We start from the raw sequence: 13,795 nt of genomic DNA on the forward strand, positions 1-13,795 counted from the left end.
GTAAAGTCAAAGTAGTAAAGAACTTGGAAGGCTGAGCCATCGCGCAATCGATAGCACAAGTACAATTATAAAAGTAAATGCGCTGAGTCTGTGGGATTCAACCCCTGTACGGCAGCGTGACCCAAGCCCCTATTAATAAAACAATACACGGTATTTCACAGGTGTTCCTTCCCTTATTCTACCTATCCACTCGACAAGTACGCCTATCCAGTACTTACCAAGCTACTTTGATCCAATATTTGACGTACACTATACGAAGTGTTACAGTGAACTGTTCTGCGTAACATCGCCAGAGACGATTGTATACCGAAGATTTATCCGAGAATCGTTAAACACGAGAAAACATTGGAACTGTTGGCGGGCTCGCGGCCCGTACGTAAACCGACGCTTCTGGCACGTGATCAAGCTTGACGAGATGAGGGCGCGAACGGGGTAAGAAACAGATGTCGGGACACTCTCTTCGCTTGGGAATGTTTACGCTGCGAGGACTTTATATACGAGAGACATACGACGTACACGTGCACCGCGGCCCCTTTGTCGTGCCTGCAATTCGACGTTTAAACAAACTCCGCGAAAGTAGAGCTGCAGTGTTAATGACGCCGCGTCCCGTACAAAGAGATGACAAATCGCGACGATCACCGTGGCGTGTTGTGACGGCCGTCTGTGCGCTGTCTCTGGATGCAAAGGGTCTTAACTATCCGTGGGGGTTCGGAAATAATATCATAACCCGAAGGCATCGATGCAATCGAACCTGTCGCTGTGGACTTTTATGCAGAAGACCCTGTACAGTATCGAGTACTTCGAAGGCTGAGACAGGTAGTGTTTTTAAATCTACATCAAGACTGACAAAATGGAGAGATAGGTAACGGTACGAGGGTTGTAGGAATATGAGATCTTTGAACTTGGGATATTGGTGAAGTAGAGTAAAAGAACATTTCTTGCCACCAACCGAGTTGAATCATCTTTCGAAAGATAAGGAAACCGATTCAGATCGATAGAAACACGGATGGTTCCAGGTATCCGCGTGATGCATTCGTTTCACGTTCAATACGACTGACTGGGCGCAATTTAAAAACGACTCGAAATTCCTGGGACTCCTAAGATGCCATCCTTGGTGAAATTCCAGGGAACCAGCCAGAAATCAACAAGGTATGCCGGCCGCGTGACGCGCCATAACGCTTTAATTGTCGCCCAGTTATGTTAATACGCCGACAATTTCATCAGTGGCATGCGCGGACCTAATGGATCCGGGGATAATTGGAAAGGAGGGGTCACGGAGGTTCGTGGGAGGTAACGGACCGATGACAATGCCATAACGCAAGAGGGTTTTCGCGTAACGATTCTCCACCCTGGGCACGGTCTCCCGGCTCGTCCTGGACGTGTCGTCGACAATATGCACGCTCTCGTACAAGCGTACACGCTCCATCGCTCGACACGTACGTGCGCAAACGCGCCTCGACTTGGATGTTATTGTTACCAACATTTGATTCGGTTCGCATGTCAACGTTTGCACGTAATTACTCTAACATCGTTACTCATATCGGGTGGGGACGCAATGCAAGCTGCGGTGTACCAACTGCGAGCATTAGTCCTTTATCTGTTACCCGACCATGTTCTATCTATTTTTATTTTCGAGTAAATAATTTGCTTAATACTAAACCCACCGCCGTTCGTTTGAAACTATTTCTACCGTGGTAGGGCGAATGACTAATCTTAAAGACACTTTTTTCAATTAAATGCAAAAATATTGTACATGGAATTGAATTGAATAATGCATTAAATAATTGGATATAATTCACATATTGCATATTAGAAATATATACTAGAGTTTGAAAACGGTCATTTGACCGGTCGTGGTAGGTTTAGTGTTAATAGTAAATCAAGGGTTGAAAGTGCAACTTTTGTTTAGCTTCGAGGACGTAAAGAATTAGGAAACCGAGAATGAAGAATGTAATTAAAAACGCGAAAAGAAAAGAATTGAGTGGATTAAACCAGGCATTGAACGCATCATTCTCAAAATAAAGCCACACTGTTTTTCCCTCGTTCCCACGAGCGAACTGTACTCGATGATTCATGTAGCTGGGGTCCGCAGCTCTTTCTTAAGTGAAAACAGAAAAAAAACGGGAAGAACTTTGTACGAAGAAGTGCTCGGTTGCTTTTTTGGTCGGTGTATTCATAAGCTGTAATTGCTTTGTAAACTTCCTTTCCCAGTTTCCTACTTTGCCTTTAAACACAATAAGAAAGGGCAGGGAGATCAACCGAAGCGTGCGCCTACGTTTTACGCGTGGAAACGTTTTTTTATTTCCCTTGAGAAGAGAAATCACGGTTGGAAACTCTTTGCAATAATTTATTACCAAAGAAGGTGCAAGATCGATTAAATATAAGGGTACAGGTTTTCCAACCCTATCTTACACTCTTTAAGATTGGCGGCCGCTGATCCACCCAAAAACCATCAATTCAATACGCTTCTGAATCCAAAATCAAAGCGCTCGACATTTCCAGTGTAGCATTACAAACCTAGAATTCAATTTTACCCTCAGCTGAAAATCTCGGCAGTGCATGCATCCCGTGTTTCCCAAGCGATCACGCGGGGTCGTCCATGTTGAAGCGCGCACGCGAAGCGAACACGGCCGTGTCGCAACACCCGTCGTCGCGTGGCGTTGCACCAGGTTATCCACGGACCCGTGCATACACGCTCAAGAGTTCTCCTGGGGCACCGAATACGTGAAATCCGAACGCGTGTCCCCTCTCCGCGCGAGTGCGTGGACGCGCCTCTGTGTGCAGGCTGGCGCTACGCGTGCAGAGCTAGGCCCGCGCAGACCGCAATCCGACCGACGTACAACATGTTTATGTATCGCAGGCAACATTAACATTGCAATTTATGCGCGCTTTAACTGCCCCGCAGCCCTTCCAGTCGGCCCTCGTCCTCTCGACGAGCGGCTGGCCCGCTTAACACGACCGCGAATTTACCAACGCGGTTCGACGCACAAGTTCACTCACCGCAGGAGGGCCGATATCTCCCGTCCCCCAACTCTCGCGTCGCTCTAGCTTTCGACGATCCGTGACGCTATTTATATTTTCGTCGATCGCTGCTTATCGTTCCCACCCGCTTCTCTCGATCCGAGGAACTTGGGGCCCGAAATGGAACTTTGGTTTTAAGATCCTCTCTTCGGAGGATCTAGACATTTCTTGGCGATTTGGGTGTTTCTTTATGGTCTCGTATGAAAACTAGAAGGTGTTCCCAAAGTGGACCCTTAAGGTGACCAGAGTTTTCCATTTCTTATTATCCTAGGCCGGCATTTTGAGTGGTTGAAGTGTGGCAGTACACAATGGAAGTAATGATAAGGAGCTAAAGGGGCCTTTTGTTTCCCCTAGTAAAGTTAGCTAACTACTGTAATGAAAATGCCTTTTTTCTGTAAGTGACGCGTCATGTGTCACCGCAGACATACGTTTCTATTATCGAATCGAAAGTAACGTATACAGACGTGTCTTCTTTTCGCACATCCGCGAAGTTAGGAATAGCCCATGGGCGAATTTGTATGCGTTGGATGCACGGTCGTAGACATGCTCGGAGTTAAACTCGAGCAGGGAATGGATACGAGGGTTGTTCAGGGAGATTTGAGGTTTTAGGCGTGACGGAATCTATCGCTCGCAACCCCTTCTGAATTAGCGCTGCTTGTGCCGTGATTAACCAAAGAGGTGGGACTATATTGTGCAAATTTTCCATTTACCTTTCATACCTTTCGCAACTTCCGCTTCTAATCAAGTAAAAGTGTCACATGTAAGCGACAGTACACCTATGGATGTGCTGTCGAGGTGAAGCATATAAGAACTGTATACAAAAATTTGGAAACGAACATTTGACCGGTCGTGGTAGGTTTGGTGTTAATTTCCCTAAGAATCGAATTCCCGCGGGGATGATTACCGTGACCGGTGGTTGTCGTCATAGCCCTCTCGTCGCGATAAATTTCAATCCGGACTCCGGGTTCGCAAGAACGCCTCGCGTTCTACCGAGAATCGGTCGAGGAGGGGCAAAAACGCTTCCATGGTTCCCCGCCCAGTCCATTAAACATTCTGCCGCCTCGGTGGGGATTTATTTCTTTCTAAAACTGTTATGTATAACGGCGGTACATAGACTCCGAAACATGTAACCAGACCGAAACACCGACCTCCATCCATCTTTCGGAGGTTCGCGAGGGCTGTGGGGTGCAAAATACGTTCTCGCAGACGCGGGTTCGAGCTCGATTTCACGAACGAGTACCTGAAAGCCTTTCCCGGGCAGAACTCTTGGCGGATACTTTGCAAGTTTCTCGACCTGTTTACCTGACACGAGGGTGACTCGGGGCTGCCGAATACCCGTGGCCAATGGGATGGAAAGCAAGCGGAGCAGAAACCGAGCGGAGGACCGTGGTTTAATGCGTGGCAACATCGACGCGCTACAAGAACGGAGGGCAACGTGGATACCTCTCTGTTTTTATCGGCCGTCCCAAACGGGGCGAGAGCCTGTTACCGCCGCGAGAATTATGGTCTCGGATGTAAACACGTATTTCTACCTTGTACGAAACGGCTGGCCGCGATCTACCGGGCGCGCAGTCGACGTGGAACAGCGGGGGATCGATTTTCTGCCAGGGACGAACGACGCGCGCCGTCGACGACAACGTCCCCGACGAGCTTTATCGCGCCCAGGATTCGCCAAAGTTTCGCGGAGATTGACGGTTCGACGATCGCGATTAGTTCGTTTTTCCCAAACTCGGTGTCACGTCGTCAATTACGTCCGATCACCACTGGAAATACGACGCGGAAGAGAGAACGCCGGAATATTTGAATAGCGGCGAACTTACGACGCAGGTACACGACCTGTCCCTCTTCGAGGTCAACGTACTTTCGCAGGGTGGTAAAAGTTACCTTTGCCATGCGCAGGACGTTAACTGTAGACCCTCGATCATTTTAGCAGATGGACTGATCGAGATACTTACATATGTCTATAGATCGTCCTCCGGAGAAACAGAGGTTCAATAGGTAGAAGATGAGGCACGTCTGCAGGTAGTCCATGGTGGCGTCGATGGATGGTCCGCTAGCCACTGGTCATCGAACTCTCATAACCGCTTCTGCAAGAACACCAAAAGACAAACGTTACATTTACGCCAAAGAACCAAGAATTTATGCTATGTTCGAGAGAGCTATGTTTTAGGTCGTTGCAAGCGTTTCCTGTTCGTCATGTTTCCTAAGGACTTGTGTTCTCGCGACAAAACCGCTCTCAATGATAATTGACGCACCGTGGGCCCACACACAGCGACCAGAGAGACATTAATTTATGGGCCAGTGTCATCGAGACTAAGGGGCTGTTGGACGTTAAGCCTGTATGCAGGAGAACCGCATAAGGGTCACGGGCGTTTCACAAATTAGAAAAATGCCTTAAATATCGTCATTGATAAATTTCTGTCTCCGCGTACAGAATTAACACGTTGATTGCCACATGAATATTTCTGTACAGTTTGACAAGAATAAAATTTTGTTTGAAAACAATTGAAACCTACACAGTCTAACGTTTGTCTTAGTACTTATTTTTATAATGTTATCAAAATAAATGAATCCTAACCAGATTTATTTTCCTTAACATCGTCTCATAAAATTATGTTGTTTAGTTGCATGGTAAAAAAACCCTGTCACCCATATATGGGTGACGATGGCTATGAATGTGTTAAATGTTTCAGACAACCTTGGAAGGAGAATTCAAACTATACTACCAGTCTTGGTACCCGACGGTGATCATTCTTCGAGTACTACATAATTACTCGACGCACCTCGTGTAGATTTCCTTGCAAAGGAACGAAGACCTTCGACGACGCTTACCAAGCAGCAACAAGAAGACAAGATTGTAAAATCGCTCGAACGCTGGTAATTTCGTTGTCGGCTGGGAGAAAGCAATTAAACGTAAAGTTCCTTGGAAGAGCGCCCGCGACGGGGTACGGGGAACGAGGGCTAGGAGGAACAACGCAGAAAAACAGAGGCTGGAAACGGCCGTTTCGGGCTCCCCGTGCTTTTCGCCGGGGTGAAATGGCGCGGCTCTCGTACCGGACAGATATACGACCGGTACAGCAGCCGCGGACAAAGAGCTACATTCACGCCACCAGCCATTACGCGTCATTATCGAGATTAGGATCGGGAGTTCGGTCGGGAAGAAGCGAGACGACGACGAAGGGGCGAGAAAAAGAGCGTGCGTACTGTCGAAAGATAAACCGGAGCGAGAAGGAAGAACGCGGCGGAGAACGCCGCGGGGACCTTCGCTTGGTTGTTCTTCTCTTCAACGAGGGGGCGAACTCGTGTGTAGCGGATGCTGATGGCGCAGAAGAGGGTGGGCCCGCGCTGCCAAGCTAGAGGGACGAGGACTGGTACTTTATTCACCGTGGTGCCGTCGCGGCGCGTACCAGAGAAAAAAGCAAGGAGGGTTCCCGCCGGAGAGACCATAGGCGAGCCTTCACTTTTTGGCTAATTAACGGGAGTTTCTTCGACTACCGACTACTTTGCGATGCTTATCTGGCCAAGTTTAGGGCCTCCCCCTCGCGGCTGGCTCGTTATTCAACGGCCTGTGAAAAAATACCCGGCCCGATGACGCGTTTCTTTGCCCGGTTCAGTTTCTATCGGGTAGCCATCGCGAATAACGCGCTCCGAAGCGACACGAATTCCACGGGCGCGACCTTCCTTTTCGGTATTCGGGGATTTTAATGAAGTTGTCGGAGATCTGGTGGACGATCGCCTTCGGTGGATCGTCTTGGGACTGAGAAATACCTCTGTAGAGGATTAGGAAAAAGGTAACGTTGCAGGACCGTAACAAGGCGAGGACAAGAGATGTTCATCGAAGGAGGACACCCCATGTCAATTAATTGATACGGTTGCATTACTCATGAATTATCCACGTACCATAGCAACTCCAACGGAATGATGAAAATCAAAGTAAATCCACCCTTTAGCTATCACATGCCAATACAATCATATAGTACACGCCGTTTATCTTTAGGATTACAATACCAGACTATTAACTAAGTGTGGAATATAATCTCCAAGATTTCCAATCAAGCAAAACAAACTCTAAGAACCATCGATCGCGTCCACCTGCAATGGCGCGGTAACCCTTTGAACGGTAAATTGGAAATTCCATCAAGAGTCGGTGAACGGTTGCGCGACAGCTTCATAGAGGCGCATAATCGATTAAGTGGCTGAATCGGATTATCCGACCGGCAATTAAGATACCATTCAGCATGAAGCGGTTACGTCGGTACCGGTGTCGAGGGATAGCACGATCACAATGCAGAGGATCGATTAGTCGACGCAGTAATTGAGGTCATAGGGTGCATCCGAGCTCGAGTTACTCGAGTCGGAGCAAGCGGACCGTGTCGGAGACGTACACTCGTTCCAGGACCGCTTGAATTCATCCCGACGCGCTATTAATCATTGGTCACGGGCGCAGGATCTATTAGAGCCGTTCGCGGTTAACGTAGCGTTAGATTTCCCCCGCGTAATATCGACCGTGTCTGATTACGAACGTCAAACAGATTCGGCGGTCGTTAGGGAAAGACGTTCAATTGGAGGAAAAGTTCTTTTCCGAGACATTTCTCTCGTGGTTATTTCGAGCTCCTGTAATTTAGCGGGAAAATAACGCGACACCGAGAATTCCACGGGAAGTCCTAACTGCACCCGTATAAATTTCGATCGTTGGATCTATATCTAGCCCGATCGAGCCCCGTTGGGGGTGAGTTTATAGTTGCTAGTTGAAACGGCACGGTTTGCGCTATTTCCAGCATTGGCGCCGACGTAACGTCTCCTGTAAATCTCCGCGCGATACCGGCCCTGAGAACGAAGAAATCACGTGGATTTAGTGGCCCGTTTGTTCCGAGTTCGTACGATACGCACACTGCCATCTTTCATCCGCTGAAACACCACCTTCGGCCGTCGACTTTTACCGCGAGTTGCTACATAAAGTGCTCTTGTACATACTCTGGACGCTCGATTTCCACGGTATTCGCCTTCTGTCTTTCTCATCCGACGTGTTCGACATTCTTGCGCGAGGAGTAATTCTTATTAATAAAGACTCGAAATGAATCCTCGTTTAAGGGCAAGGGTATGGAAATAATTGTATTTGCAGGTAGAATTACATCATTCCCAATGAACGAATAAAATGCAGTGAAAAATTGTTAAAATTGGAGATGGATGTACTTAATCTTTATCAAGGTGTAAGTGTTTTACACGTGCAAGTTAATCCCTATTAACTCGAATGCAATTAAACCGAAACACCTTGTTTCGCGACGGAGAACGTTTGCACGGTCGTTCCACGGAAAAGCAGCGATTTTCTTGGACAGATACGCTCCCGTAATGGAAGCCACGAGGGTAGAGAAAGCACAGCACTTGCGTACAGGCATATAAACGAGGGAACACGGTTTCATCCCCACGCTACCGACGTTTCTGGATCGTTAACCGAGGCTCGTCGAGAAACTCTCGAGCGCAGGCGAAAAATTTGTATCCAAACTAGTTTGCCTCCACCCTCGAGTAGCTTCGCTGCCCGCAAAAAATATAATGCGAGCTGCCATCGATAAATCCTCGAACGTCGGATTAGGAGCCGCAAGTTTTTACAATAATTCCCCGAAGCGAGTTTAAAAATCAACGATCAACGAGCCTCGCGATGAACGCCGCGAATATTACCCGAACTATAGCGAGGAACGGTTTTCAACCTGAAAATACTTTGCGTTGAACTGTGCGCTTTTACGATGGTAACTTTCGCGAAATGTAATTATTTCTTTAGGCTCAGAGAAATATATTTGGAAAGCTTCCTTCTTGCCCTCAGGGGCTGTAGAATGCGCGTCCGCAGCTACAGTACGGGGTCAGCGATCCCGAGGTACCCGAGCTATAGGTGGTAAGTGCAGACATGTAAATGAATGTAGCGTAAGAAGTCAAGGATTTAAATCAATGTAAATGTGATATGGAAGGAAACACATATGTGTAAGAGACTGATGATTTGTGACAAGCTAGACTGGACCAATAAGTGCTATAATCAATGTAAACCGGATACCACCCTTACAATATAAAAAACAAACAAATTCAATATTCTATATTCGATAAACCTAACATTTTGAAGGAATCATTTGGAATATTATCCTCGGCGAAAGTTTTCGCGCGACTAACAATTCCCAGATCGTTATGCTCGGCTCGTGAAACGAAGCACTCGAATTCGGTCGAGAAAACACGCGGCGGGCGACGGCGTTTCCCAGTTTTCGCAGCGGGAAAACGCGCGAACCACGGGCTGGAGGGATTTACGACGCCGCTGGAAAGAATTAGTCGCGCGTGGCGCTCTTTGAACGGGCGTTTCCATCGTGCGGTCGCATAAATTTGCGCGTGAATTCGCGGAAAGGCGAGATTCGCGAGCGCCTGCGCGCGTTGTGCTCCTCTCGAGTGGCCAGGCAAATTAAAACTCGACGAAGTCGTCCTCGCGTAATTGCCGGGGCGCGCCGCGACTTATTTTCGTAGACCCTCTCGTGACGGCCGTGGTGACGCCGACGCCGACGACGACGGGAGAATTCGCGACGCGGGTGGGTCCCCGCGCCGTCGCACAGCGTGATGTTTCGCGAATCCTTTATTCCAAAGGGAAAAAATTCCTGCCGAGTTGGTATACATTCTTAACGCATGGTTTTGTGAATTTTCATTAGAATTATTCATGGGAAGAATTTTAGGAGTGTTTGATGTGATATTGGATCATTGACATTGCAATTTAAAAACTAATAATAGGCAAATATTCATTTTTAGATAATTTAATGTAAGATTCTTCATAGGAAAGGAACTACACCGGGAATTAATTTGGTGACTGGCAGTAATTGAGATGCAAATTCAAAATCCTGTTGGAATTCTTTTGTTACTCTCGCTCTGTACACTAATCTGTTTTAGGCCAGAAAAAAAATTAACTCTTTCCGTGAAACGTACAAGAACAGAATGACTCTTCCTACTGCGCACCCTAAAGGACTCTCACCCCACGAATATACAAACGCACACGGCTACGGTCAACACTCAGCCACTCCGACGTACGCACACATCCCTCGAAACTTTGCTCCCAGCCATTTCGGTCGAATACCTTCTTGGGTTCTTGGGGAGCTTTATATCACTCCTACGGTAATGCTAAAGGTACACGGACAATCATATTTACGAAGGAAAATTTAAATACTGTGACAGTGGACTTCCAAAGTGGATTCAAAAGTGGACTTCATTATTAATATTTATTGTTGATGGAAGCACAGACGTCTAAACAAAGAAAAATCAAATTTCTGCCTCAAATGGTCAACTACCGGTACCATTGATTCCACCATGACACAAAATTCGTAAATTCACATTCATTCAATTCACATTCAAAGTACCCAGTCAAACATTTCGTGTATAAAGTTAATTTATATTCATCGAACTCCACGGTTCGCGCCAGGTATCCTGGACCGAAGACGAGCACGGAGATCGCGACTCGCCTTGCCAGCACGAATTCAATTTGTTAATTTCATTCGGCGAGCGTATCCTTTCGGATGCAGGCCTCTTAAAGGGGGCTCCTTTGACGGCGTCGTCAAAATTCAGATTGGACGGGGCGAGAGCAAAGTGGACGCGTCGCTCGGATTTTCCTGCGACGCAAATAGCATTTCCACGGAGCACCGGCGGCGGTCAACCGAGTCACTTACGCTTTACAGTATCGTGCCGGAAATGCAACGAGAACTCCCCTCTGTGCCCGACGTCGGAGGATGTCGCCTCAGAGAGACGTACAAACAGGTTTTACGGCCAGCCTTTCCGCGAAATCAGAACCAAGCATCGTGCGTCCCCGGACGTATGCAGTTTGCTTCAAACAGGATCTATAAAATTTACAGAAGTCCAAGCTACCGCTCAGCCTTCGTGCATCCGGCGATTTTCGTTCCGAAGATAACGATAGAAACCGTTTCCCGACGAGCATACTTCGAGGACGTTTTCGACGTTGTTGGTCGTTTAACTGTATCGCGATCCGAGATCAAGCGTTGCGCCGTAAAAATTCGGAAACGTCCACGCATGGTTTGCCCTGGTTTGTAAATATACAGCAACGTACCCAAAGATATAGCAGGAGTTGTAGAGAAACAACTATGGGATACCGAAACAAGATCATAGATCAAATTATTATGCGTTCGAGTCTCATTTGTTGAACACCTCGACGTCTAGTCGCACCTAATACTACACACGAACCAAAGAGTCGAATTAAATGAAAGCACATGTGCTCAAACCTTGACGAACGTTGGCCCACATGTGCTTCGCTTGTCTCGATCCTCTAACGCGTCTTCGCGACAAGATCTGCGGAGCATTCCGCGGCGTAGTAGCCTAACGCATCGATCCGTTCCCAGACGGTCCGTAAATCGCGACGATCGAGCATCCTCGTGGGGCACCGGCGTTTCCAACGCGCGAAAAAGGAGGAGCGCTGCGCGCATGGCTAATTACGGGGGCTCCCTTTGACTACCGTGTGCTGTTAGCGCGGACGACGCTGCTGGCGCTGATGTTTATCTTCGAACGCGAGCGATGGAGGCCCAAGATGGCAGAGTATCTGCCATTTATTCAGCGAAAGAACCGGTACATTTCTGCCGGTAGGACGAGAGAAAACGACCGCGTCGCGGGTCGAGCCTCGGGATATCTGCATCTCGTTCCAGTTGCTTGAACGTCGCGAGTCGCGTCGCGGCGCGCGTTCCCCGTGGACGCTTCGGAGCCTGTTTCGTATTAATTTTGAGCGCGGAGTCCGTAGCTTCGGGTGAACAGTTTGTCTTCCATCGGTAGTTGGAGAGGTAGAACGAATCGCACCTCGAGCGCGACTTAGCCAATGGGAGCGATCGACGAGCGACTTTAACGACATCCTGTTCTGGTATCTAAATCAGATTCGCGTTCGAGGTGACCGTCAGCGTCATCTGCGACGACGAGTCGTCTGTGCAACGTCGACTATCTCGATGGACCTGTCTCCTTCGTCTCGTTTGACTTTCAGGAATTTCACTGGACTGTTTAGTCCGGTTAAGCACCTCGATTTCTCCTCGAGTGAACAGTCAAGAATCGAACATGCTTTACTTGCTATACGTAGTTGCTTTTATCTATTTTCGTAGGTTTTGCACATTCCTCGATGGCTAGGAATGTTCCGTTTAGCTCCTCTCTTACGCTGTCACAGTCATGGTGCTCCTCTGTGACAAAGACGGATGCGTTTGGACAAATAGGAACGCAATCAGTTTGAGACTCGCTATCGAGGAATCTTTCTGCATCGATTGGCCGCTTGGTAGACAGAGGAAGTGTGATTCTAGATTGCGATTTTTCTCTTTAAAGCAAAGATCGATTGCTCGTGGAGCAAACAAGAGGCGAAGTGGGAGACAAGCTGTGCCTCGTGATCATCATTCTGAAAATTGAATTCTACTTTCCAGGAGTCTGTGAGCACCAAATAATCAAATTATCGACTTTGACTATAGGATCTTCGATGTCTCTTTCACTGGTCGCGAAGAGAACGTTATTTCTCCCCAACTTGACTCCATGATTTCGAACCTAATCGCGATTTCGTCTCACGGTTCTCTCGGTCGGTCGTCTGGCTGTCCGACCGACAGCCTAAAATACAATCCAAGCGGCACAATGCCAAATAAAAAGTGACACGGTCGCGCTACAATGGGCCATGCAGAGCCACGCACCCCCTCGTGTCGAGGCGTGTTCAGGCTGGACTCGTAAAAATCCATTACTCCGGCGTTCGAATCTTGTTCGCTGTCAGGAAAGGTATTCCGAGACGATCGAGAGCGGTCGAAGCGCCCGTGGCGTCCCTCTCGTTAGGTCGCCGCTGCCTCGGCGGGGGGCGTCGTTCATAACTCAGCCGAAATATTCGCCTACATTCTGCGCGTCCCCAGCTAAACGTAGAACTTACGTAGGGGTAAACTTTACCTGGGTTCAATGTAAGTGTATGGTCTGTAGACGTCGATTACAATAAAATTGGAATGGAATGACAGGTGGGTACATGTTTAACCCTTTGCACTCGGATGTCCTCTATGAGCGGACATCGTAAGTCTAACAAATTTTGATAGTGACACCACTGCAAACATAAATCCTTGATAAATAGCTTTTGTTTGCAGTGGTGTTAACGCTTCAATAATGAAAATCTAGTACTACCAAAAAAGACACGTTTCCAAAGTTAGACTATTTTATATAATGCGATTCCTGTTCGCACATTTTGCAACGAGATGGCGCAGAGTGCAAAGGGTTAAAGCTTATAAGAATAACAGAATCTGGATCTAAACACAATAGACATATATGCGGTGAGACGAGTAAATATAAAATAGCTGACATTGGCACAGTTTAGTTCGGAAACCAACTTCGTCTACTTTTTTGGGAGAAAATCCATCGAACCATGGAATAAACCAAATTAATTCTATAAACTTGAATAAGAGCTCTGGATTACCATTGACTATCTAGAAAAGAGAGGTCAAACCTCTCTCTAAGACTGCTCCAGTACAAGCGTACACCAACCAATCGGATTTCCCCAAACTTTTGCCTCGCTCCGTTGGAAAGTTTACGGGCGTCCAAAGCTAATATTGTATAGCTGGTTTCCGAAGGTGGAGCCCATTCCATAACAGTTTTATCGAATAGACGTTCGCCACTACTGACCCTCCCCTGGTTCGCGAGTCGCACGCAGTGACGTACAATAACGCGGCCGTGCAAGGTTGACCCTGGAAAGTCAGGTGGAGGAGGTCGAGGCAGAGAAGGTGGCGGCGCTGGCAGGAGAAGGGTTGGCTGGCGTCGG

General features: G+C 47.7%; 1 protein-coding gene across 4 annotated transcripts in view; it reads right to left on the reverse strand.

Moving 5' to 3' along the window:
* LOC128894622 (discoidin domain-containing receptor 2-like) overlaps nucleotides 1-13,795 on the reverse strand; it is a 142,674-nt gene that overhangs the window by 38,683 nt on the left and 90,196 nt on the right. For all 4 annotated transcript variants that reach the window (XM_054156470.1, XM_054156471.1, XM_054156469.1 and 1 more), the window contains one exon: nucleotides 4,977-5,108. In XM_054156470.1, the coding sequence (XP_054012445.1) occupies nucleotides 4,977-5,052 (76 nt within the window). In that variant the 5' untranslated portion in view covers nucleotides 5,053-5,108. The remainder of the gene's footprint in view (nucleotides 1-4,976; nucleotides 5,109-13,795) is intronic.

The sequence above is a fragment of the Hylaeus anthracinus genome, unplaced genomic scaffold, assembly GCF_026225885.1.
Source record: "Hylaeus anthracinus isolate JK02 unplaced genomic scaffold, UHH_iyHylAnth1.0_haploid 4, whole genome shotgun sequence".
Taxonomy (NCBI): domain Eukaryota; kingdom Metazoa; phylum Arthropoda; class Insecta; order Hymenoptera; family Colletidae; genus Hylaeus; species Hylaeus anthracinus.